This window comes from Pholcus phalangioides, unplaced genomic scaffold (assembly GCF_987345545.1).
Source record: "Pholcus phalangioides strain wild (caught in Gottingen) unplaced genomic scaffold, Ppha-v1.0 ptg000022l_1, whole genome shotgun sequence".
NCBI lineage: Eukaryota > Metazoa > Arthropoda > Arachnida > Araneae > Pholcidae > Pholcus > Pholcus phalangioides.
The window spans coordinates 25,906,391-25,932,366 of record NW_028301615.1 but is presented as its reverse complement, the minus strand read 5'-3'; the positions used below and the strand labels follow the sequence as shown (position 1 = coordinate 25,932,366).

Sequence of the window (25,976 nt, the reverse complement as noted above, 5' to 3'; positions counted from 1 at the left end):
AAAAATCTGAGCCAAAAATAAATTATAGGAATGGTTGCTTTTTGCCTCAGCAGCTTATCTCTCTTGGTTTCAGTCTCAAACATATTGTAATAGGTATGAAAACAAAAAAAACAAGAACATAGCTGAGTAAAAACTGACGACAAACGGATACATTAATGACAAAAAAAGACAAGTTAAAAATATTTTATCCTCTCTCATCTCATATACATCGTCAATTTACAAAAAAATTATACAATACAAGGAAATAAATAGGAATAAATACATAAGCTATAAGCTAGAGAGCTTTCGTTACATGAAAATTATGTGCTGATACGGTTGCCATGATTCCATAATTCAGGCGTAATGTGAGAATCAGTCTCCTGAGAAATGGGGGGGGGGATTATTCCATTTTATTTCTTGAGTGTTTAATCTTTCATCCACAAAATCATGGAAAGAGCTTAGCATATAAACAGACTTGGAAAAAATCCCTTGCTGTAATTTCCTTTATTTGCCATTTTGAAATTCATTACCACTCGAAAGAAAATAATTACATCAATAGATAAGATGACACTGTCTGATAGTACCTGGTCATAATTGAAATTTAACTCTTAGATGCACAAAGTGAGTCATTTTTGTCAGAGTAGCCAACTTTCAAGCCATAAATAAGAAAAACACTATGCTTCTATGTGTTAATGGATTTGATCATGTGACTGCAGCTTTTTTTTCTGATGTGTACAAGGCAACTTTTGTTCTTGTACTAGTCCATGGCATCATATATTGTAACATTACGAGGAAAATTCAACTCTGCATCTGGAAGTAAAGTAGGACAAGTGAGAGCCCTGTAACCTACATGAGTGATAGGCATCTTCAGGAGTCTGGGATTAGAAGTCAAAGATAGGGCTATATTTATTCCAGTCACACTTGCACTGCTTAGCCATGATTGTCTGTTCTGCTCTTGGCTCAGCCTTGATCAATCAAATAGCTTGAGTATATAGCTATAAATAACTATAAATACTCAAAATAGCTATATACTCGTAGTTATTTCTCAACTGATCATAGCAGTACAAAGCAAGAGTAAACCATACACTTATGTAAATACAGAACTACTTCATTGTTAATGTTTGATCACAGACTCCTGGGTATATCTTCACTCATGCAAGATGATCTTTGAATGCGTTTACTAGATATATATATATATATATATATATACCTATTTTCTCTCTCTCTTTTAATACTTCAATTCGTTTAAATTCTTGATTGAAATCTTGAATGTTGAAGAAAGGCACAGGCCTTCTTGAGCAAAAAGATGTTTGGCAAATTAAGTACACTCATCCTGCTGTATTCAAGGGCGATTACGTTTTGGGGGATCACCCTGCGAATATGCAAAATCTGTGAATAACTCAATCATAAACTTTTGTTTTTTAGGCATCTCATTTGTACCTGCTTTTTATGGCAGAAGTATAAAGGGATGTCTCCAGTGATTCTTGGCAATGTTTTCCTGAACAAATAGTATAGTGTCTGTTAGCTATTTTTTAATTTCAGTAATTTTTTATCCTTAGTAAATTTATTAGAGTATGGTTGCAAGGCTTCCTCAACCAATAACACAAAATTGGTGAAATTTTATTTGCATAAACCCTGATGAAACAGCGGAATGCTAGGGTGTTGAATTAGAAGGCATATAGAGGTGTTCAGGGATGTTATCCAGTATCCACAGAACTTTGAATAGCATGTCTTTACCGTCAAAGTACCTTCTGATTTCCAGAATGAAACAGTGTTTAAACCAATATAGGAAAAGCATTTTCGTAGTGCAAGCTCTTCTCTTGTTCATAAAAAATAAGGGGAAAATGTGACTTCTTTCCCTTCAATGCTCACAGATTTGCAGACTTGATAATGAGAGTTATACTGTAGTGTGCAAGTTATGCAATACGCAAATTGCATGCATTTTTTTTATCACACCAACAGAAAAACAGCACTTTCTACGTGAGAGATGTGGATTCCAGGGCCACAGGTTTAGCCACAGCTTATCAAATATTAAGTTTTTTCTCTTTGTATATCTGCTGTAATAATGGGGAACCACAGCAATCAAGCTAACCATTGACAGTATTTCAAAATTTTCATTCAAGTTTTTCACTTTCAGAGAAACATTTAAATAACAATTTTTCAGAAACATTTTCAGAAGCACTGGAAAAACCTTTAGGAGGGGTTTGTAACACACATTTGTTTAACACATATAATTTACCATATTCCAATACAAGAAATACAAACACTGCAATAGCGTTTTCCAGAAAACCGGGAAAAAGACCACAAATACCAATTACATTGACCAATCACTGACTGAAACAGAATTTCTTCCCAGGGTAGTAAAATTATGTGTGAATGTCGTGTAAGGTTTAGGAGGGGGATCAAGATGAATTTCGTAGTAGGGTGGATCAGACACATTCAACACTTACAATCATAATTATTTCAAAAAAAGGTATACTCAGAGCCAGTAGGTTGGCATTTTCGCTGCATAAGCTAGTGTCATTTAAATTAGAACTAGAGATATTACCAAATTTTTTACATTTGTGACATCATTAAGAATGGGATCAGACTGATCTGTCGTAGTTTTATCCTAAAAATTGTAGTTTTTTAAATATTAAATCAGTGAAATATGCATCAGGAATTTTTCACAATTCATTTGAAGGTAAATACAAACTATGAAAAATATTTCCAGCAACACCATTACTATTCAAAATATATAATTACACATTCAAAATACCTTGTGGCATTGTAGGTTAAACTCGCAGCACACCCTCCAGGTACAACCTTCAAAGTACTAATTATCCTTATGATAACAAATAAAAGAAAATATATGAAACACACAGGGTTTTGAGATACATAGATGCCGTTTTCTCAGCCCAAGATATCAAAGAAACATATTTTCTGGATATTATGCTGAGGTGAACTCGGAAAGAAAAGTCATCTTGTCCCTGCCAGGACCCGAACCCAGGCCCCTCTTGATATCTTGAGCTGAGAAAAGGCCATCTACATATCTCACTACCATCCCACCTGGGGACCATTTCCCGAAGTTAAGAGAGGCTACTAATGGCTCTACTTCAGCACCTCACGCCACAGCGCATGAAATAAAGAGGCAGGGTAGTGTATCCAGTGGTGTAGATGGTTGTGCCAGAGTGGTGCAGTGGTAAGATGCTCCTCTTCCATATGAAGATTGCCTGCACAAGGTCCATGGGTTTGAATCCAGCCAAAAGAACATAAGAAAAAGTTCTTTACCTATCGAGCTTGGGGCGACCACAGATAGATGGTGGCTTCATTCCTACCCAACTTCATTAATTGGAAATTTAAATATGGCAATATATGACTGAAGTTGGTATGCAGTAAAGTCATGGTGTAGATGGTAACATGCTTGCCAGGTATGCAAGAAGGCCTGTGTTCGGGTCCTGGAAGGGACAAGATGACTTTTCTTTCCGAGTTCACCTCAGCATAAATATCCAGAAAATATGTTTCCTTGACACAAGGCTTTGTTGCCATTATTTGAAGAACAACACATTAATGGATATTAGGCCATCGTGATTGAGAGTTTTTATTCATGTGAGCCACAAGAAAAAACTTCTCAATAACAATATCCATAATAAAATATGCTGTGTAATTAAAAACAAAATATATATATTTATTTTTTCTCTACATTATTTACAACAGATGAAAATATATTTGTCGCATAACTATGATTAAAAAGAGAGGAAATCATGGATGTTTATTATCATTGAATACAATGATTGAATAACTGTTTTGTTGAGAAGGCATTGACACTCGAAGTTCTTTAAAATACTTCAATTCATATGGAACATTTTTATAAATCAAGAATAACTATGGGCAATTTCTCCAGTACTGAGAACATCCACCATTAAGCTTTGTCGTGGCTTTACTAGATTTCTTAAACCTTGTGCATTCAACCCATATAACTAACCACAACACATAAAACCATTCAAAGATAAATATAATCATCAATCATCCCATAACAGTAAATAAATGTATCTTGAAATTGTAACGATAAAAGAGAAACTTTGTGCGAAAAAAAATGTATAAAAAAAAGTTTAACTGAGCCTCAGTCTTCAAATGACAATTGACCAGGTCCGTGGTTTTTCATGTATCTTCGATAGCTTTTGTACTTGGCACTTTCAGCTAGTTTTGCTTTCATCTCAACTTCCCTTTCTTCTTTCCATGTCTACAGAACCAATTAAAGAGAATAACTAATGTCAAGTATGCAAATTAATTCCAAGTAGTGGCAAGTCAAATTCACAGCAAGCTAAGGATAGATAGACAAATTTAAATTTTAGAACAATGTGAGTTGATCACGCATATGAACAGAGGAGTATTTACAAGGAGGCTTAGCAGGCTACAGCTTAGGGCGGAAAGTTCGGAGGAGCAGAATTTATGAGAAATGAAAGGTCAAGAAAATTAGTAAAATCAGAGGGCAGAAAAATTTGCACAACCCAATGGAGGTAAAACAATGAATCCAACTCTACCTAGAGAGCAAGGAACCAGGTTAGTGAGTGACCTAAAGAGTGTGCAAGCATGTGAATGGCCAAAATAGTGACCTAGAGAGCAAGGGACCAGGTCAGTGTGTAACCTATGTGTGCAAGCACGTGAGCAACTAAAACAATGTGAATGCATACAAATGAACATAAGAGAGTGGGGGCATTAGAGAGATTAAAAGAGTGACCAAGAAAGTGTGCAAACATCTGTGTGACTTTATAGATGGGGGGGGGGGTTAGGCAGGCTATAGCCCAGGGCAGAAAATTTCAGAGTTCAAGAAAATTTGTCTAGAATGGTAAGAACGGCAGCAAAATTTGTACAGCCCACAGGAGGTAAAATAAATCTGAACATATCTAAACATCTCTACATATGAACGAAGAAAAAATATCTCATCAGACAAAATAATTTTATGGGTGTGATCAGCAGGCAAGATATTTATTATATAACTGAGCTTCTTGAAATCCAAGGTGACTCTGGACCCACTATTAATGGTTAATCTAGGTTGTGCTGCAAAATCTGTTGTTATAGGTAGGGCAATGTTTAGAGCGTGATTGAGATTATGCCAAAGTCTAACAGTGTATTGCTCATTCATTTGATGAGTTTTATGCCTAAAAACAGTGGTGAATTCACAACTGTTTTAGAAGATCAATAAGGTTTCACAATCAACTAATTAGTTTCAAAATATAGTATAAGAGTAGCATAAATCAACTTACTTCAAAACATTCTTTCTTCCAGAGTTCCCGAGCTAAATACTCATCTTTCTCTTCCTGTGCAATGGCTTCCCATTGTGTAGCAGAAAGTCCCATGTACCTCTTTATTAAGTAAAATTTTTCTTCTTCACCATATTCTTGACCACGAACGTTGAACCTCCAGATCCAATATATATACCACACAATGTATTTTCCTATTGTATAAGGAAGGCAAATAAGCTGAATCCATAATATGTCCTTCACGGATGGTTTTGAGTATCCTCCTCTGTAAAATAGAGTCACCCATCAGTTTTTTTAGACAAAGGGGTTTTTTCCAAGTTGGGGGATATTTGTCGCCGGGAGAAGAGTTGGTATTAACCTATCATGTACAAAATAATGCAAATGAGTTCACACAACTCTCCACACAGTTTGATGTCAATAGCATGTGTTACAGAGGCTGAGTGAATAACAATTAATGGTGATTCCTTTGAAACAGATCATATGAAGAGAGACTTCTGTTTAATGAATGAATTATATGAGTAACAAATTTATTCTTTCTTTTTCGACTAGTCCTCGTGTGCAAGAAAAAAAAATTCAATAAAATTATCAAGTGAATTCATCTTGCTATTGAAACTACAGAGGAATCTGAAAGTCACGCAACTGCAGTAAAAAATATTTTAATACTAAAACATATAAAACTACAAAAATAAAACAAATTAAAATAGGTAATATTCGGAGAAACAAAAATGACAAAATTTTGAACATTAGTCACATTGCATGATCAAAATGTGACTTTTTCCTGGATGCATGCACGAATGCATTTTCCCAAATTAGAGACTTTTCCTCAATGTACGAACAAAATTTTTTTAACCAAATTCTTAATATTTATGTGGATTGTTCACATAAACATGTGCTTTCAGGTGTAGAAAGAAATCCGGTTGTGACAAATCAGAGGAACATGGAGGCTAGGGTCCTTTCGAAATGAGGCTGTTAGCAAAAAAAACTATACGAGAAACGACATCTCGTGTGGCAAGTTGTTCCATCCTGCTGAAACCGGCAAAAACACTCATCCTTGTGCAATAACACAATAAACTGTTTGATTATGTCAGTATGCACAGTTCCACTCACTGTCTGTTCGAAAAATATTGGGCCTCATTATCTTTTGACATGACACAATGCATCAAACACTCTCGTGAAAGGCATTTAGATTTTCTGTGTTCCATATTCATGTGTTTTGGCTATTGACATATCAGGGATCTGTCCAGATCCAACTTTGTAGGGTCCTGTTTTTGTGAAAAATTAGTAATTTCGTGGGAAGCAAAATAATCTAGTTGATTTATCACAAAAAATAATGAAATGTGTTAATTTGTATTTTGTGAAGGGTCCAAGAAACGGACCAAAATTTTAACTGGACAGACCCCTGCATATTCAGAAAGATGAAACTAAGTTTCATTTGTACAAAACACATAATCAAGATTTCTTACGCCATTAATGTCAACAAACGACCTGAACCTCTGACAGTAACTTAACCGCTTAAGCTGATCAGAAGCTCTGAGTTCCTGAACAACATGTGCACGATATAGATGAAGATACTTTTTTGAGTGCCTTTTGGAAACTCATAGTCTTGTCAGGTTCACAAACATTTGGGAAGATCTTTTTAATGCTTCAATAACTTTTCTGTAAGAATATGTTGCAAAGTACTGCTCAATCATAAAAATTTATTCTGCCTGGAAAAAAAAAATCATGTTGACCTACCACCAAATCGGTATTACATCTAACAGACTTTAATAGAAATTTCTGACAAGATATTACTTATGGCAGTATAGTGCTGCCATCCAATTATACACAATGCAAACAATTTTCACAATTCTTTAAAGTTAAGGTTGCACAACTTTTCTATCACCCTGTACTTTCGAAAAAAAATTATTCCGTAAACTAAAAAAAAATATTTTTCTTTCTTTTTAATAATTAATGCTTGAGTCAAATTAAAAAAAGTTAATGACGAAATCGCCTGGGCCATCTTAACAAGTTTGAGGGCTTGTATTCAACTTAGAAAATAAAAGAAAAAAAGACTAGAAAATTTCTTTTTTGTGGTAAAACAAAACTGAATTCCAATGCTAATAAGAAAATAAAATGGAATAGTGAAGCAAGCAAGAAATAAAACAGATGGGAAAACTCTGAAGAAATAAAAAATTTCAATGATTTGGGGCCACCGATATTCTATTCAGTGTTAGGATACCACTGGTCATCACAACTACATAACAATTCTCCTCGACTACTGAGTCATGGTCAAGTCTTGCTATATTCTTACTCTAGAACAGGTGTTTTAACCTTTTGTGTTTCATGGACCCTTTGTGCCAACAAGATGGTGATATTCCCTTGGTCAGTATAATGATAGTATATATTCTATATTATTATTATAGTATATTCTATATTATTATTATAGTATATTCTATATTATTATTATAGTATATTCTATATTATTATTATAGTATATTCTATACTATTATTCTATATACTATATAGAATATTCAGCACATAATAATGTAAAAACGATAAGTTAATTGTAGACAGTAAAAAATTTCAACCAACTATAATATCTCATCCAACCTCACTGTGTATGGGGGTGGGTGGATCCCTGGTTAATAACTATTGCCCTAGAAACACATCTTAAAAGCGCAGACAAATTACAGATTGTTCTTCAAAACTTTTATTTAATTATGAAAAAAATTCATCAAGATCATTAACACTTCACTAAGGAATATCCTGAAAATACTTTCGTAATATTTATATTGTATATGATATTTTGATAAATTTATCTAATTTTTCTCTCCCCCAATAATGAAAAAAAAAAAGAGAACAAATCAAAGTTGTAAAACGACACAGTTCGCAAGAGAAAATTATTACCTTATATCCATTTTCTCTTCAAGAATTTTCTTCAAAATTGCATCTTCTTGTTCTTTAATTTGCTCCTGAAAATAGAAGCATGTTAGATCAATTCAGACTATGAATGAAAATACAATCTTAAGTTTTAACCAAAACATTAAACCTTGATAGAAACAAACCCAGGACATTTGATAAAAGCCAACTTCAAAAGGAGGAATGATGCAATCAGGGTTTTGACTAATCAAAAAAATAACTTAGTCCCAAAATATTTTTTTTTCACGACAAATGTTTCAAAATAATGTGTTTTTTTCATTTTCTAGGATTTAATGACCACCCTTTGTGAGTTACAGACTGATATAGTTTAATTATAGTACATGGCTAAATTTATCATCTGAATACAGCACCCATAGTGCGTGTGGGAATGCATTAGGATTTTTGTATTACTTGAATTTGTCTTTTTTTTGTTGGTCTTTTCTGAAAGTGATATAATAACTAAAAATTTTGTGTTGACCCCAGACTCTTATTTAGTAATCACGCATACAAAATTGTATCTGCTAATGCCAATTTTCTAGTCATCATAGCAGCCTGGCACTTATCAAGTCCTTGATGTAATAAAGGATTAAAATTTAACTATTATCCCATGCTCTAATAGTTTCTACCACAGTTGAAGAATGATATGGATGACAGTTCTTTATGGCAGTTCAAAGAGAAATAAAGAAATTTCACCACATGCATGTGTGCATAATGTAACATAGACACAGAGTAATTTGAGCATTGAATTGCAAAACTGTCAAATTTCGCTGAACATCGAATAGCAAGGCAGTACTGTATATTGCTTGGTATAGATCTTCGTGATCTTAACCTGCTTTGTTCAGTGTTTATATAAAAACTGGGTTAACACATAATGCTGGTTTAGTAAAATCTCACTGTGTTTGTGTTTCAGCATTCCTCATGATAAAGAGCATAATCAAAAGAAATACTATTAATATGCAGCAAAAAGAACAAGACTATAAGGTTTGTTAGCACCCCATTAGTAAGAGCTGACAGAAATGTCAAGAAAAAAAGCTAAATAATGCATATTCTCGGTTTTAGGTTTCTTCACTATTACTGAAAGCAAGTCTGTTGCGCATGTCTATACTTAGATTTGATGAGAATGAGGAACAACAGATTAGACCAGTAGTTCTCAATCTGCTAAAACCTTATGACCTCATGGCCCGGGGATATTCTGGTGGGGGGGACATATAAAAATCAAGTGAAAGGAAGAGCTGGAACAAGGGGCTACGTAGAGCTAATAAAAAATAGATATACAGATGTGAAGAAATAATAAAGCATATAAGTTAAATATGGTGGGAGAAAAAAGAATATTTTTAGAACCAGGTGGAGCCCCCAAAAGAAGGGGAGGCTGACAGGACACAGGAGACAGAAAAAGGGGAAAAATTTTATTTATGTAAGTTTTACATTGTTATATATGTTATATTTATGTATGATTTTGCAACAGCGCAGAGTGCGAGCTTCTTCACACACGCACCGTTCTATGGCTGTCGATTCGGGTTCTGGCGGCCGGTTGTGTTTCTCCGTAGCTATTGAACTAATGTTGGAATAAAGCGTATTTATGCTATTGTGTAATTCCAAATGCTCCTTCAGTCTGACTTTTATAAATGTCTAGTGAGAGACGTTTCAGTGGCGACGAAGATGGGATATATTCGTCATTCTGCAGGAGTTGAAAATCATCGTCTCGGCAGGACAGGAACAAAATAGAGGGAAGCTCTAGCGAGGTAGGCTTAGTTTCTTCAAGCGATTTCCTCATACGCTGCGGATGGCGGGGTTTGGTGTAATCAGAGAATTCGACCGCGCGAAAGAACCGTTTTCGAAGTATGCTGAGCAGTTGTATCAGTATTTTGTTGCGAATGAAGTTACAGATGATGTCCGCAAGCGTGCTATATTCCTATCGCTGGTAGGTGCGCCAATGTATGGCTTGATAAGAAGTCTGATGTCCCCAGCCTTACCCACGGATCGAATGCTAGCAGAACTGATAGACATTCTCAGGAATCATTTTGAACCGGCTACGTCGGAGATTGTAGAGCAGTTCAAATTAAACTGTCGCTGTAGGAAGCCGGGAGAATCTGTGCCAACCTTTATAGCCGAACTCTCGCTAGGTTTTGCAATTGTGGGTATACCTTAGTGGAAATGCTACGAGATTGGCTCGTGTGTGGGATAAATGATGAGGCTATTCAGAGAAGGCTGTTGGCGGAAAGAGATCTGTCTTTTGATCGGGCGTCAGAGATCGCCATGTTGATGGAAGCGGTCTTGAAAAACGCCTCTAACCTGCGTGGTGACAATGCGCCAAAAGCGAAAGTGCTGTTTGTAAAGCAAAGGCAAGCGAAGCAGCCACAGAAGAGTTCCAGAGGTCATCACCCACCGCAAGCCAAGGTTATGTTTTCCTGCTATGCTTGTGGTGCGAGTGGACACAAATCCTCAACTTGTAAGTTTGCAAAGGGAAGACGGGACACTTAGCCAGAGTATTCCAGTCAGTGAAGAACAGATGGAGTGTTGGAGTCAAAGGCCAAGGACGCTGTGCGAACAGAGTGAATCAAGTCGACTAGCTGGATAACTCGTCTCCTACGTTTGATGTGTTGACTTTGAACTCAGTGTCTGATTTCCCACCACCTTGTACCGTGCCAGTCGTGATTCAAGGGTAATGCAGGTGGACACAGCAGCACCTTTTTCGGTGATGCCTTATTCGATGTTCAAGAAGCACTGATGTCGGTTTCCACCTTTGAAAGACACTCATATCAAGCTCAGGTCTTTTACAAGGCATAGTATGAAGATAGTGGGCGCGATGGATGTTTCTGTGAAGTACGAATCCAAATGAGAAATGCTTCCGATCCTGGTGGTGGATCAGTGTTCTGTGATCTTGATGGGACGAAACTGGATCCGCGAACTAAGGGTGTTGAGAGATATTGATCCAGCTGGCTCTACAAACACGATCCTGGTTGACGTGAAATCTTCGTCACGGGACTTGCAGGCTGTCTTGGATGAACATCAAGAAATGTTTTTGGGAAGCTGAAAAATGTGAAGGTTCATCTGAAAAGAAAAGACTGTGCTTCACCAAAATTCTTCAAAGCTCGCCCCGTGCCTTATGCTTATTAGAAGAAGAAATAAGTAGAATTTTGGATTTAGGTGTTTTGGAACAAGTGTCGTCATAGGAATGGGCGACACCTATAGTACCAGTCCTGAAGGTGAACAGTAGGATTCGCCTGTGTGGTGACTTCAAACTCACCGCCAAAGTTACTACAGATCTCGAGAGGTATCCGTTGACCAAATTCGAGGATTTGTTTGATCGTCTTTCAGGAGGAGTGACTTTTTCAAAGAGCGACTTATCGGATACGTACTGTCAATTGGAATTGGATGAAGCTTCCAGGGACTTACTAGTAATTAACACTCACAGAGGTTTGTTCAGATACACGAGACTGCCTTTTGGGATAGCGTCTGCTCCATCAATTTTTCAGAGAGAAATGGACAAGCTCTTGCAAGGGCATGAAAATGCATTGTGCTACCCAGATGACTTGCTGATAACAGGCAGCTCTGTTTCGGATCATTTAAGGAATTTGAGCAAAGTGTGTACTTTGCAGGAAGCTGGTATCAAGCTGCATCCCTCGAAGTGCTCGTTCATGCAGACGTCGGTAGAATATCTGGGGCATAGAATTGATGCAGAAGGACTGCATCCAGTACAAACGAAGTTGGAAGCCATTGAGGAAGCTCCTGAGCCAAAGAATGCAGATGAACTGAGGTCTTTCATAGGTTTGCTGACATATTATGCATAATTCCTTCCAGATATGTCCTCGATGGTGGCACCATTGTATAAATTGTTGAATAAGAGCTCATGTTGGAAATGGACTGAGCAGGAGAGGAAGTCCTTCCAGGTAGCAAAGAAAAGATTGTCTATGTCTTCATTGTTGGTCCACTTTGATGAAGGTAAGGAAGTGCGTCTCAAATGCGATGCTAGTCCGTACGGAGTAGGAGCTGTGTTGTCCCATCCCTCAGCTGTAGGCGATCGTCCTATTGCTTTTGCGTCTAGATCTCTGACGAAAGCGGAAAGGAACTACAGCCAGATCGAAAGAGAAGCTTTGTCATTGGTCTTCGGGGTTACACGGTATCAGAAATATCTGCTTGAAAGAACATTCACTTTGGTAACCGATCATCAGCCCCTAGTAAGCCTGCTTTCTGAGACTAAACCAGTGGCTCCAATGGCTGCTTGTTCTATCAGAGTACTCATACAACATTGTATATATCGGAAAAGATCATCTCATGCTAATGCTGATGCTTTCAGTAGGCGACCCGTGCCGATAACTGTGGCTGAATCTCCAACACCTGCTGATGTAGTATTATTGCTGGAATCTATGGATGATGGCGCTGTGACCAGATTTCATTTCCAGAAGGAGTTAGATGCTGATCATGTTCTGTTGAAAGTGAAGAGATACATAGCACAAGGCTGGCCCAGGCGTGTAACGGCTGAAATTCGTCCTTTCTGGCTGTGCCAAACTGACTTGTCGGTGGAAAACGGTATTATTATACGTGCGAATAGAATATATGTGCCACCCAAGTACAGGAAGTAAGTGATGTCAGAGCTTCATGGGGGTCACCAAGTATGGGTGCTATCAAAGCCTTGGCTAGACAGTCTGTGTGGTGGCCGAATATTGATTAGGACATTGAGGACTTGGTACATTCGTGCATCGATTGTCAAGTCGAAGCTTCCATTGCTCCATCAAACTTGGCACCATGGCCTTCCACAACGGAGCTTTGGAGCAGAATTCTGGGGGGGGGGGGGCAAGGTCATTATTACTGGGGGGGGGCACGATGATGATGATGTCAATTCATCTGTACATATATACATTAGATCAGTTGACTCCACGTTTGACTCTTGGGGGCATTGCTTCCCCCCCCCCGTATGCCCATGCGACCATGCAGGCCCGTTTGATAACCACATCGTTTTGTTAGTAGTGGATGCTGCCACTAAGTAGTTGGAAGCCACTTAGTGACAGCTGATTCCGGAAATAATTCCGGTGTCTTCGACATCGTCAGCTGCTACGGTCGCTGCATTACAATCCCTCTTTGTGAGATTCGGACTGCCCAGGACAATCATCAGTGATAACGCAACATCGTTCACTAGTCAGGGGAGTTCTCAGATTTCCTCCGTAGGAACGGGGTCATCCATGTCCGAGCTGCGCCGTATCACCCGCAGTCAAATAGGTTGGCTGAAAGAGCGGTGCGCTCCATGAAGGATGCGTTGAGGAAAATTAAGGGCAGCCCTTTCCAGGAAAGGCTTGACAGATTTCTGTTTCACTACCGAAGGACACCTGTCTCCTCCACTGGTCAAGCTCCTGGTACGGTGATGTTCAACAGAGTCATGAGAAGCAGGGTCATCACATTGAGGTCATCACAACAACATTGAAACCGGGTCAGCATCTGGCGACGGATTCCGATCTCAAACCCAAGTTTGCACCTGAGGATAAAGGTATGGTGCAGGAACTACGCGAATGGCCCAATGTGGATTCCAGGAACGGTTTCCGCTTCAAGGGGTAGGGTCATGTTGGAAGTGAGTACTCCTTCTGGTCACATGGTTCGGCATCGGGACCAATTTCGTCAACGACTTTCTGTGTCACCTTCACGTTCAGCTGGTTCCGAGGTATCCAAGCAGCCCAATAAATCAGAGGGGCCCAATCAGATGGAGAACACCGAGTCCATCAGAAATGAACCGACGAAGGCAAGTAATCCTCAAGCTTTTGATTCATCACCTCCTCATCTGAGGTGATCACAACGTTGCAGGCGACCACCTGAAAGACTAGGTGTGTAGTGAGTTGCCTAGCTGAACTCGTGCATTTTAGTGCAGACTCTTTTTTTAGAAGGGAAGGTGTTATATATTATATTTATGTATGATTTGGCAACAGCGCAGAGCGTGAGCTTCTTCACGTGCGCACCGTTCGATGGCTGTTGATTCAGATTCTGGCAGCCATGACGGTCGGTTGTGTTTCTCCATAGCTATTGAACTAATATTGGAATAAAGCATATTTATGCTATTGTGTAATTCTGAATGCTCCTTCAGTCTGACTTTTAGAAATGTCTAGTGAGAGACGTTTTATACATACTATAAATTTATTAAACTGAAAGGATTTCACTCCTTATGTGTGGGTGGGGGGGGGGCAATGCTATGTGTGAAAAAAATGAAAAAAACTCTAGTACATACACAACATTCATAAAGTAATGCTTATTAATTACCTTTGGCCTTCTATCTCTCTTCTTATTTGCCTCAAACATCTTTTCTTGCTTGGCTATCTCCATTGCCTAATAGTAATTTGAAAAAAAAATGTAAATAGACATACTGTATTCATACATCATGATAAAAACAGATATGGATACAAAACAAGACAATGAAGACAATGAGGAGAGTAAAATAAAGATCCATTCAAAACTCTAAAATTGAGATGCGCTATAATTTTAGGATACACTTATTTCAGCAAAGCTGAATTTGGCTAGTCAGTATGAAGAAAAAAATTGGCTGCATCAAAACTATTAAGGGCACTTTCACTTCATAAGCAGATAAGAAAGATTACAGGACTTACCTTTATTCTATACTTTGGCACAGTTATCAAGTGGTCCAGAGCTGACTTGTAGCGAGTCCATGCACAAAAATACTATGGGATATAAAAAAACCAGACATAACAATTAGAAAGATATTAATCGAGAATGTAATGAACGAATATTTAAAGAGAGCATCTTGATAAACTAGAGACCCTCGAAGCACAATATGCCGAAATCTGCAACGTACGTTGCAGAACAATTAGGTGCTTCTGCAGAACAATATGGCAGAATTTTAAGAGAAAGTACAGAAAATGCTACTGTGGGTTTTTTACAGCAGAACATTTCCAGTCCGCAGAAGGTTCGTTGCAGAATAATGCAAAACATTCTGCTTTGGGACTAGAGACTTATTCTCAAACTTTTGAAATAATCTTAAAACATTATTGATATGCTGTAAAATAAATCGATACTCAGTTCACTTACACACTTTTCTAAAATACAAGTAAAATCTTGATATACACTGCAAAAATGGTAGTCACAACTAGGGCTGGAACTACATACTTTGTCAGCTGGGACAAGCATGCACTTTGGCACCCCTGTGTAATGCAGGAGCAGTTAAAAGGGTGAATTCAGTGCTTTTCCTAGTCCAGCACCCAGACCCACCTTCTCCCTCCTCCAAGTTATGACCCTGGCCACATCAAAATCACCATTTCACTTCTGCTCAGTAGCGAATGTATGAAGTGAATAAACGTTGGTGCAAATTACGATTACTCATAGATTTTTCACATGTCAAAGCAAAAGCTCAAAATTTTTGATGAAGTGAAATTTTAAAAAAACATTTGGCTTATCAATAATTTTAAGAAAATTTGTGACACTATTTGCACAAGACTCTCTTCAAAGCAAAGCTACAAAATGCAAAAGATTGAAAGTTTACATCTTTCCAGAAACCAAAATAGCTTTGTTGAAATGATCCCAAACATGTTGAATGCAACACAATAACATTTCGATAAGTGGTCTTATGCTTTATCAATTCTTTTTTAATTATTTTTATATGCTTTTGCTTCTTAAGAACATGTTTCTGCATGTACCAATTTATTAGAAATACCCCAGAGGAATGTGTATGAGTTGCGTGAGCAATTTAGTAGGAGTATATATATATCCTGTGATTTGACAATTTTACCACTGTGATATTTGTATAAATATACACAGTTTTTTAAAAATCTTTTCTTCTACCCTTTTGAAATTAAAATTTTTGACAAGTCAACTGAAAGTTTCGTATTTGGTTCATGCATATTCGATTGATCGAGATTTGACTCATCACATGAGAAACCCTATTTCTGTAATTTGTCTTTTAAAAAAACTCATGATTACACTTTTGAATCTTTCGAAAACAGGCAAGAGCTGCAGATTATGTAGTTGGCAGGAAAAACTGGTCAGGAAAGAGTTGAGGTTTTTGAGATAAATAAATTCATTATTTGAAAATGATAAAATACTATTGAAAGGTATAAGGGGGAAAAAAAGGCTGGCATAGTTACCTGCAATACTGAGATCACAGTGATAGTGACAGCAACTACAACTCGAGCATCTACTTTAGGTGCATAACTTCTTCTGTAATAACGATAATAATGTCCATAAACCTCGTCTGTAAAGTAGAAATTGAAAGAGTATTTAAACTTTTATGCTCTCCAAACATAAAAACGCAACTCAGATACAATAATCAGGATTCCCAGCAAAATTTGACAGATCATTTCCGACTTTCCCAGACAAAAAACTCAAAAATTTTCATGACCAAAACTCCAGAACAAATATAATTCAAAACCTTAACCTTTTAAATTTGATTTTTTTTAAATTTGTTTTTCCCCCTTCACAGAAATTTTCCCATGTGTGAGTGTGTGTGACTTTTGCCAAATATTTTATATTTTCCGACTTTCCTTTACCATTTTTCATTTCCCTGACTTTCAGGGTCAATCGGAACCCCGATAATGCAATGCATCTATTTTTTTGAAAAACACAAGCATTGATGGGAATTCATAATTTCATGTATAATCTTTTACTATTAAATAAAGCCATAAATAATTTTCATTAATAATTACCGGGATGGTCCAACATGTAATCATAATCTCTCCGAGATTCATCATCTTTTAACACCTGAAATTATAAAAGAACAGTTTCAAACAGTTTTAAATTAAAATAGCTGACTACAAAAGAGATTTGAATATTTTGTGTAGTTTAATATACACTACTCAAAACAATTAGGGGATATTGTGAATAATTAGTGTGATAATTAGCGACATGACCACCTTGTTTTTTTTATCCGTGGTGAAAGATAAAGGATTGAAATGCAAATTTATAGCATTTATGAACTTAAGAGCATGCAAATTTTTTTTCTGAAGTCAAAAATCATGTGTCACCGGCAGTCAATGGAAGATGGCTTGCAATGAACTTTATAAAGGTGGCCAAAAAGAAATGATCCAATGCATGAATGTGATGTCTCAACAGCTTGGTTTAGCTGAATTGGAAGCAGAGGTAATATTTTATATTTAACCTAAGCCTAGGTTATTGGTTATTTAGAAGCAGGTCAGAGACAATCTCTTGTAAATGGAAGCCATTGGTATTTCTCAAAGTGTGATTTCCTGTCTGTAGAATAAATTTTTGGAAACTGGAGATGTAAGCTGTAAATCAGGGCAAGATCATAGACCTTCAACATCACAAAATGAAGATCAATATTTGAGACTGATGGCCAAGAAAAATAACAGGACGAATGCCAATAATTTGGAGCAACAACTTCAAACAGTTGCTAGAACCAGTGTTTCAATTCAAACTGTGAGAAACCGATTCTACTCTGTTGGCCTCCGGAAACCATCCAGTATTTCTGCATGAAAGTACCCGGTATGGAAGCAGATTGTTTGTCTGAGTGGATATCTCCATAAATGGCCACACCAACTTGTACATCATCCGGAATAGATCAGTGACAGCGTAGCGCTATAGAGATGAGATTCTCAGATTTTCAGTCCTCATTTTACAAAAATATCCCTTACAATTTTGAAGAGTGAAATTACTCTTGCGGACAACACTGGTAAATGGTGCGTGTTCATACTTTGAGAGGATTTTAAAAAAAAACCAGATACTATATAGTACCTGGTCATATGACAAATCACATTTTAAGTATGTGATTCTTGGCCATGGATGAAAAATACACTTCAAAACCTTGCAGAACTCACCTCATATGCTGTAGCAATAACTGTGAATTTTACAGCTGATTTTTTCTTTGCCTCCTATGGATGAAATAATAATGGTCGATTAGAAGATATTCACTTGTGAAAAATAGAAGCAGAGACACTGAACATATAAGTAATACAGATATCCCTCCATGTAATTTTGAGAAGTTGATACATATTTAAAAATCTCAACCTGTGGAGTTTGGCCTGGAGTTTTATGCTAATTATTTTAAATAGGAAAATTAGCTTTATTTTTTTTCTTTCAAACCGAGCATAACTCTGGTGTATTGCCATGGGGGTTTTCCTACTGATTGAGTTGTGCCGGAAGTGTCAGTGCGAGTACCTAACAGTTTAAGTGCGCAAATGGTGTTGTGTGTGAATTAGTACCACCATCAATATTTCAAATTGTGAGTGAAGTGTAATGATTGAACATCTGTAGCATTGTAGGGCTGTTGCACTCTGTGGCGAGACTTTTAACGGGAGATTAGCTCGCATTCGCACCTTGAAATTGGGAACCACAGAAAACAAACTTCAGCAGACCACCACTATGGTGACAGAAAATGAGCTGGTAAATTAAAGGACTGACATAGTTGAAATTTAAAAATCTATTAGATTTAAGTATGTAGATGAGACAAACAAGGATGAAACACTCGGATCATCAGAGGTTACTAATAAACATCTTTTGGTGGGACTGACAATGTCATCTTAATTGCAATCAGAGAAAAATTGTTTTAATGAGATTAGAATTTTCTAGCGATATTTACACAGAGTTCTTTGAGCTTGCTACTCTAATTTTCATGAAGAAAAAATAAGAATGCCGTTGGTTAGCTCAATACTGACTGTTTAATTTAAAAACTTATCAGCTTATCCACATAGGCGGAGATAGACGGTCATTATTGTTGGGGGTCAAGATGATGTCAATTCATATATGCATATATACATTAGATCAATCAACTCCACCTTTGATGCTGGGGGGGGGGGGCGGAACAATGCCCCCCACGCCCCGTATCTCCGCCCATGAGCTTTTTATAATTCCAGGCTCTTCAGGAGAGCAAAGATCGACTCACAAGTCACCCAAAGATCCATTTCCTCATCTAATTGAAAACAGACTGAAGTAAAATTTAAAAAAATTGAATTCATTTATCAAGCGCCAAATTAAATTCGTAAAATAAATTTATTCGCAACAAGAATTGCTAAAGGGAGTAGAGTTTATTTTTTCCCAAACCATGAATTACCCCCCCCCCCCCCATTATCCATGTTAAATTCAACTCATTTTACGTAATTTTGTCTTATGCGAGGGATCATTTTACAAAACCAATTAACCATTGTAGAGTGAGAGACACCTGAATGTGATGCACAGAAAAACATAGTGACTATCTGACGACACAAGGGAGTGTTCTAAGTACGGGCTTAACAAACTTGGAAAAATATTTTGGCACTAGTCAACCCTTTATTTGCCATCATTGCTCTCAAACACACAGCACGAGTTTCTTACATTTTTCAAATAAACGCATTTTATTTTTTGAGCTCATTTCAGCATTGATGCCTCTAAGGAGAATTCTTAAACATTTGATTTTTACTCTAAAGCTGTTAGTGAATTTTCTACAATTACTGGGGCAGAATGGCTCAAAGGTACATAGTAAGAATAGTGTTTCACAAAATACATTTTTTTTTTTAATAGGTCTTTTCCTTTAATTTCCAATTACAAAGTTGTTCCCGTCTTTTCTGAGTCCAATTAAAAAAAAGTTCATGTTTTTACTTGCAATATTCACTGAGATATTTTAATTCAAAAATTGGAGAAAAGTTGGGGAATAGCAGAAACTAATGAACAATGCTTTTTTCCCTCATTTACACTCTTCCTTTCCCAAAATTTCTTGATTTTTGAAATCACATATCTCTGCGAATACTGCAATTACAAATATAGGATCAGGATCTCTTTTGTTGGACTCAAAAAGGACTGGGCAGCAACTTTCTGATTGGAAGTTAGAGGATGGGGGGCGAGGGGGAGCCGCAAAATTTTTTTTATTTTGTGACAGTGTATTCTCACTCTCAAAACTGGTACAGGGCAATTTTTTAACACATATAGAGCATTTTTTAAATTGGAATCGTACCTCTATTGACAAATAGACAGAAGTTGATGAGATAAAGGCCGAATTAGCACTTATAGGACACCCTGCATATCTTTTCAACTTTTTTCTAAATTTTAAGCCCAAAAAATCAAGGAGTTCCTTATACACATTAAAATGCGGTAAATCATATACATGCAATGTGTTCCCTGAAGGGCAAAATCCCATATTTTTTCAAATATTGACTATACATATATGTTTTTTAATGTAATAACATTCAGGCTATCTCTCTCATTTGCTTGATATAACCCCTTAAAGTTTTTCGCCTCTGCATATTTCAATGCTTGCCAATTAAAGGGTTAAATTTCTTAAGAGCAAAGTATTTTTTCCCCCAGAAGTGAAATAGTCCAAAATAATCTCTTTTTTAATATTTCAAATGATAATTTGAAAATTTTACTCACAGCGCTTTTGTGCATATCAGGATGGAACTTCTTGGCCAACTGGCGATATGCTTTCGAAATCTCTCCCTGGAAAGGAAAAAAACAATTGACAGTGCAACTAACATACTGAGAAATTTCACAAAACATTAACATAAAGAAATTCAGTTCAAACGGAAAAGTAGATAAGAGTTCAAAAACACAGGATCTCAATTATCGGAAAAGTTGATGCAGTGCAACATATAAACACTTTATGTATTGACAAACTCATTCAATTACAACTATTAGTGTACGTGACTTCTTTTTTTTTAAAGACTTTTTTTACTTCTTTTTTTCCCCTCAAAAACTCCAATTTAATTACCATATAAAGAAACTTTAGGTGACGATACTTTTGTTTTGGTCACCATGGCCATCTGACATTTGCCAAGCCATTATTTACTCAATGTAAATTTATATTTGATATTTTTATTGGTAATTACTTTGCATTAATTGTTACTAGTCAGTTACCAGGACAAACATAGGCACAATTTATAGCACTTTAATGGCAGCTTAGCATTTCTATTGGTGACTGTGTTTTGAGTGGGTACCTTTTTTTAAACTGTCAAAACACAGATAACTAAAACATAGTACACAAAACATTTAACACAAAAACATAGTTTTTGTCATCGCCAAGTTGTCATGATGTCACAACAACCAACCTGTACCAAATAATCTATAAATGTAATTTTTTGCTTATTCAAAGTTTCATTGCTTTTTTTTCTAAGGTCTGTACCAAAAGTGTTTTTGGCTACCTGAAAATAGGTCCACTCCACAATAACTCATCGAATCGGGCCCTTACTGTGCACACTGATTTAAGATTTCACAAAGCAAGTTTCCATATAAAATCAGAACCGTTCTCAAATAAATACTCACTTTCGATGCATCTCTTGTAACTCCGAGAACTATAGAGAAAGATGAAAAAAAAAAAAGAATCGGATATATATTCCAATATCAGTTTCAAAGAAAATTTTTATCAGTTCAAGTCAGTTTCAATCGAATCATTTAACTCGATTCATCGCGTTGCATATATCCATTACAGTAAGTATAAATTTTTTATTTATTAGTATGGTCTAAGGATGTTATATTTTTAATCTCCATCCCTGATTTAGACTAAGACAAAGGTTGTTTTGGTTGTTCATTTTTTATAATTTTTTGGAGAAAAGCTATAATATAATCCAGAGATTCCCTTGGCAATATTTTTTGTAGAGTTCCTTACCGGAAGGCTGGTGTTTTTTTTTCCTCTGGTCCTCTACTGGCACTTGATTGCCTCGAATCCTCTCTTTCCTTCTAGATTCTAGAACTTTCTTCTCTCAATCTGTGTGCAGGTAGCACTAGTTCTGCACAGTTTTCAAATGGGTTCTCCTTTGTGTATTTTTTTCCCTTCCCTGCCAGCTATCATTATTATTTCCTCTGATAGTTCGCTATAAGTATAATAGGCAGCAGCACTTGAATTTAGTCTTACTTTTTGCACACACATTTTCGGAGCACTTTGTTTTTGGTCTTTACACGTTGTATTGTACATACTTTTTCAGGATTACCATATGGATTCTCTCAGGTCGCGTACACATTTCATACATTTTTATTTTAATTAATTTTTTGCATACTGGCCGTTATATCCTGCAATCGTGTTTTTATTGAACCCAGAGAGCTTTTTTTGCCTTGATCATTGCATTATTTAAAAGTCTGGGTATATATATATATATTTAAAAATATAAATTGTTAATTTATTATTTTTAAGTAGTACTCCTGAGAATATTCCTTTATACATCAGGAGGGAGATGGTTCTTTACGAGTCCTGGTTTTTATTATTTTCAGTCCTGTATCTGATCTAGGGTGTCACATTTTTGGCTAATTATCCATAAGCGTGGTCACCGCCAAACGTGGTGACTTTGTTTGGCCCCTAAGAAGTATGATCTTATATACATTACATAATTACAGTTGAATCCCATTTTAACAAATACCGTTATAGGGAAAAAATTTAATGAACACTTTTCTAATCTCCTAGATAAGTTTACATAAGAACAATGAAAAACCTAGAATTTCTTTATAACAAAATTTTGTTGTAACGAATTTATTTCTCCGGTCTCCAGGAGTTTGTTATAATGGAATTCGACTGTATATATATTATTTAAGCTATATATTAGTATATGTGCTGCTGAAGCGAGTACTTTTTTTGGTGCCCAAATATTGCCGCTTTCGTGGTGGTCAATTCAAGATGGCTGACAAAGAACATACAATTGCACAAAAAATTTAATTCATAGTATGAAATCAATCTAACATGTGGTAATCGATCGAAATATGCGGGGGAATATAAATTACGAAGAAATTACACATAAAAAATTAAATTAACGAAATAAATGCAGTGAATTATTGCAGTTTGACAAAAAGTTGCCAAAACTGGCAAACACTGTATTGGCATCATTGTTACTAATTTTGGAGTGAAAAATGTCGTCACATTGACGCTGACCACACTTATGGAAAATTAACCGTATTTTTCATCTTAATCCCTAATTTAGTCTAGAATGTTTTATTTTTAATCTTGATTCCCCTTTTCCAGAACAAGTGTTATTATTTTGGTTCATATTTTTATCATCATTTTTCCATTTTAACAGCCAATCCCTTTTGGATGTGTTGGAAATTTTTTCCTTAGCAAGGAAGACGTCCAAAAGCATGACTCCATTTTAATCTTAGCAACTTCTCGTTACGCTTTCGGACGTTTTCTCACCATAACAAAAATCTCCAACTCGGGACTATACTATAGCTATTGCCAAATCGCCAAAAATAGATTACAGTATAATCTTATGTTATAGATCAGGGGTGGCTAACTTCTTTGTGTTCGCGGGCCAACATAATGGTCAGCTATAGCGTCGCGGGCCGCATCAGTGGTGCAACTTCAATGTATAAGCTGCTCCATTATTAACTGAATTAATTAGTTAATAAATTAATTTTGTCACTAGAAATAAGTATGTAAGCAGCTTGTTAATCAAGAAATCTGCTTTTGGAACAGATAGTTCAAATAATGAACACAAATTTAGTTTTTTCTCGGTACATTTACCCATGGCCCCCACAAAGGGGGGGGGGGCTGACAGGGCTCTAGTCCTGGGGCCGGGGACAGTTCTCATCCTTTTTTTTTTTATATTTCATGCTATAAATTAACTACAGAAGGGGCCCCGTGAAAAGATCCCAGCCTAGGGGCCCCGCTTCAGAATGTGGGGCCATGCTTTTACCTTGTCGTGGGCCGCACAAAATCACCTCACCAGCCAGCTCTTGGCCACCCCTGCTATACATGCTAATCAGTTATATTGTTTTTTCAGCATAATTTTATGATTGACATGATTGAAGGTCACCAAGTAGGCTTTCGCCAAGCTCTTCGAATCGTAGCCTTCTCGCCAAATAAGAGTTTTCAAAGGAATTATAATCTCAAGTTCTAAAGTAAATAAAATAACCATAAATATAGGAACTTTCCTTCTTTTCAAAGTTTCGTACATACGTGCTCACAAAACCCCAACTTTTCAATTTCTCCACCGCTATATAATCATTAACGTTAATCCTTCGCCCACTTGTTGAATACTTATGTGTACAGCTAAAAGAAGGAAGAAAAAAAAGAAACAGTACGTGGTAGTACCTGAGTAGCAGTCATTTTTACCGCAGTACAGCCCTTCGATGAACGATTGCACGTGCCCTACAACTGACGCTGCTATTAATATATATAATAAAAAAATTCCCATTTTATTTTCCCTATTTTTCGCACTTAAAACGAACGAAAAGTTAGGGACATTGTGGCAATTATTGTGAGTGACACGAATAACATCGAGATCTAGAAATAGCCGGGTTTTAAAATCAGGCACAGTTCTGTAGAGTAAGGCGCTGTGGGGAGGAAACGGAATGTGTGGCTATGTTGACCATTCAAATATTTTTTACTGGACAATACCAATATTTGGTGACATTTTGGGGGTTTTTTTTAAATGTTCCATTTTCTCAATGAAGTTTGTTGAAAACGCTGAGCTATAAAGCCGGGTTTTCGTAGGAATATGTTTGTTACGCAGCGTGAACCGAATTAGACTATTTTGCGCCGGCAGAAACGTGTTACATAATTACGTTACGCGGTTTTTGTTTTCCTAGGGTGGCGCATCAGATCAGGACGGCTATATTATAGTATATGACTTTGGCATCAGCTACTCTGTCGTCTGCATGCTCCGGTTTGAAGGGAAGGAAAAAGAAGACACACAAGTAGTGAAGAGAATATCGGCAAAACCGCGGCACACGGCGCATTTGACTCCCCCAGAAGCAGTCGGCCAATAACACCCGACGTAAAGCACTGTCGTGAGCCGTGTCGCACTCTGTAGGAAAAGTCATGCTGATTTTCTTATTGGTGAGTGGACGGCGTGTTGCGCTGGGCGAATCACGTTGCGCGCTGCACAGGAAACCTGTTCCTAGGAAAACCCGGCTCTCACCAGTAAGAAAAGCAGCATGACTGTTTTCCTACAGAGCGCAATACGCCTCACGACAGCGCTTTACGTCGGGCGTGATTGGCCGACTGCTTCTGCCCAAGTAGTCGCCTGACGTCAAATATGACGTGAAAATTTGGTCATTTTCTCTGAATGACGTCAGCCAAGAAAAAAATCACGTCATTTCAAAGTCATTTAATGACCACGAACAGTAAAGGTCAGGAAATAACGTGATTCTTGATGACCTTAATGAAATATCATGTCATTTCTTGACCTTATTAGCCATGAAGGTCATTAAATGACGTGATTTTTTATGGCGTAAATGATTTTGCGTCATAAAAATCACGAATTTCTTTCCAACTGAAAAATTCTGTTCCGGATGAAAATATCAAAATTATCCAAAATGTTTGTCAATGAACCTTCAGAGGGTGTTTCAAAATTACCCTAGGCGTATGGTTGTCACAAGATAAATGAAGTATACTTTTAATTGCGATTTTGTTTCGAATGGAAATACAAAATTTTTCAATGAGTAATTGTTCATATAAATTTATCAACACGTTATATAAATTATAATTGCATCCATATCATGTTTTTTACGGAAGATCAGAGGATCTGTGAATCTGTCAACAATTGAAAAAGATGCAACGAATTCTTTGACGTGACGTTAAACTAAAAAAATGAATTTTTTTTAAATCTTTTTTTTTCGATAATTATAAATAACGCAAATAATTATATTTATAATAATATTACTATATTTTTCAAGGAAAAAAAAAATAAAAGAAAACAAAAAATAACTGCCATCGGCTAAACTCAGCAAGTAATTAAACGGTAATTGTAATATAACTAATCAATACTTTTAAAGTCTTCATTAAATAACACCCGATGGTTACCGCTATGATGGCGCGATCGGTAGAGTCATGGCGTAAGATACATAGGAACAATCCTCGGTTGAACTGGGTTCGGATCCGACCTGCGACAGAAAGGCATATATTTTTTTTCCCTCCCGTCTCTTCAAATAGCGCCATCTACCTTCTGAAAGTCGAACTATTTGGAAATGGTCATTTTTTGACGTTATTTTTGACGTTTGCAAAATGGACATAATGAC

At 36.7% G+C, this 25,976-nt stretch overlaps 1 protein-coding gene across 1 annotated transcript; it reads right to left on the bottom strand.

The window, feature by feature from the left end:
* Positions 1-1,780: 1,780 nt before the first annotated feature.
* On the bottom strand, positions 1,781-24,288 carry LOC149070088 (dnaJ homolog subfamily C member 25 homolog). The gene is made up of 11 exons (XM_089249464.1): positions 24,049-24,288; positions 21,297-21,325; positions 20,409-20,474; positions 17,885-17,938; positions 16,757-16,811; positions 16,199-16,305; positions 14,708-14,779; positions 14,364-14,429; positions 8,109-8,173; positions 5,226-5,487; positions 1,781-4,201 (listed from the first exon to the last, which is right to left on the bottom strand). The coding sequence occupies exons 1-11, from the start codon at positions 24,149-24,151 to the stop codon at positions 4,082-4,084; spliced, it is 999 nt and encodes a 332-aa protein (XP_089105590.1). The 5' UTR covers positions 24,152-24,288; the 3' UTR covers positions 1,781-4,081.
* Positions 24,289-25,976: the final 1,688 nt, after the last annotated feature.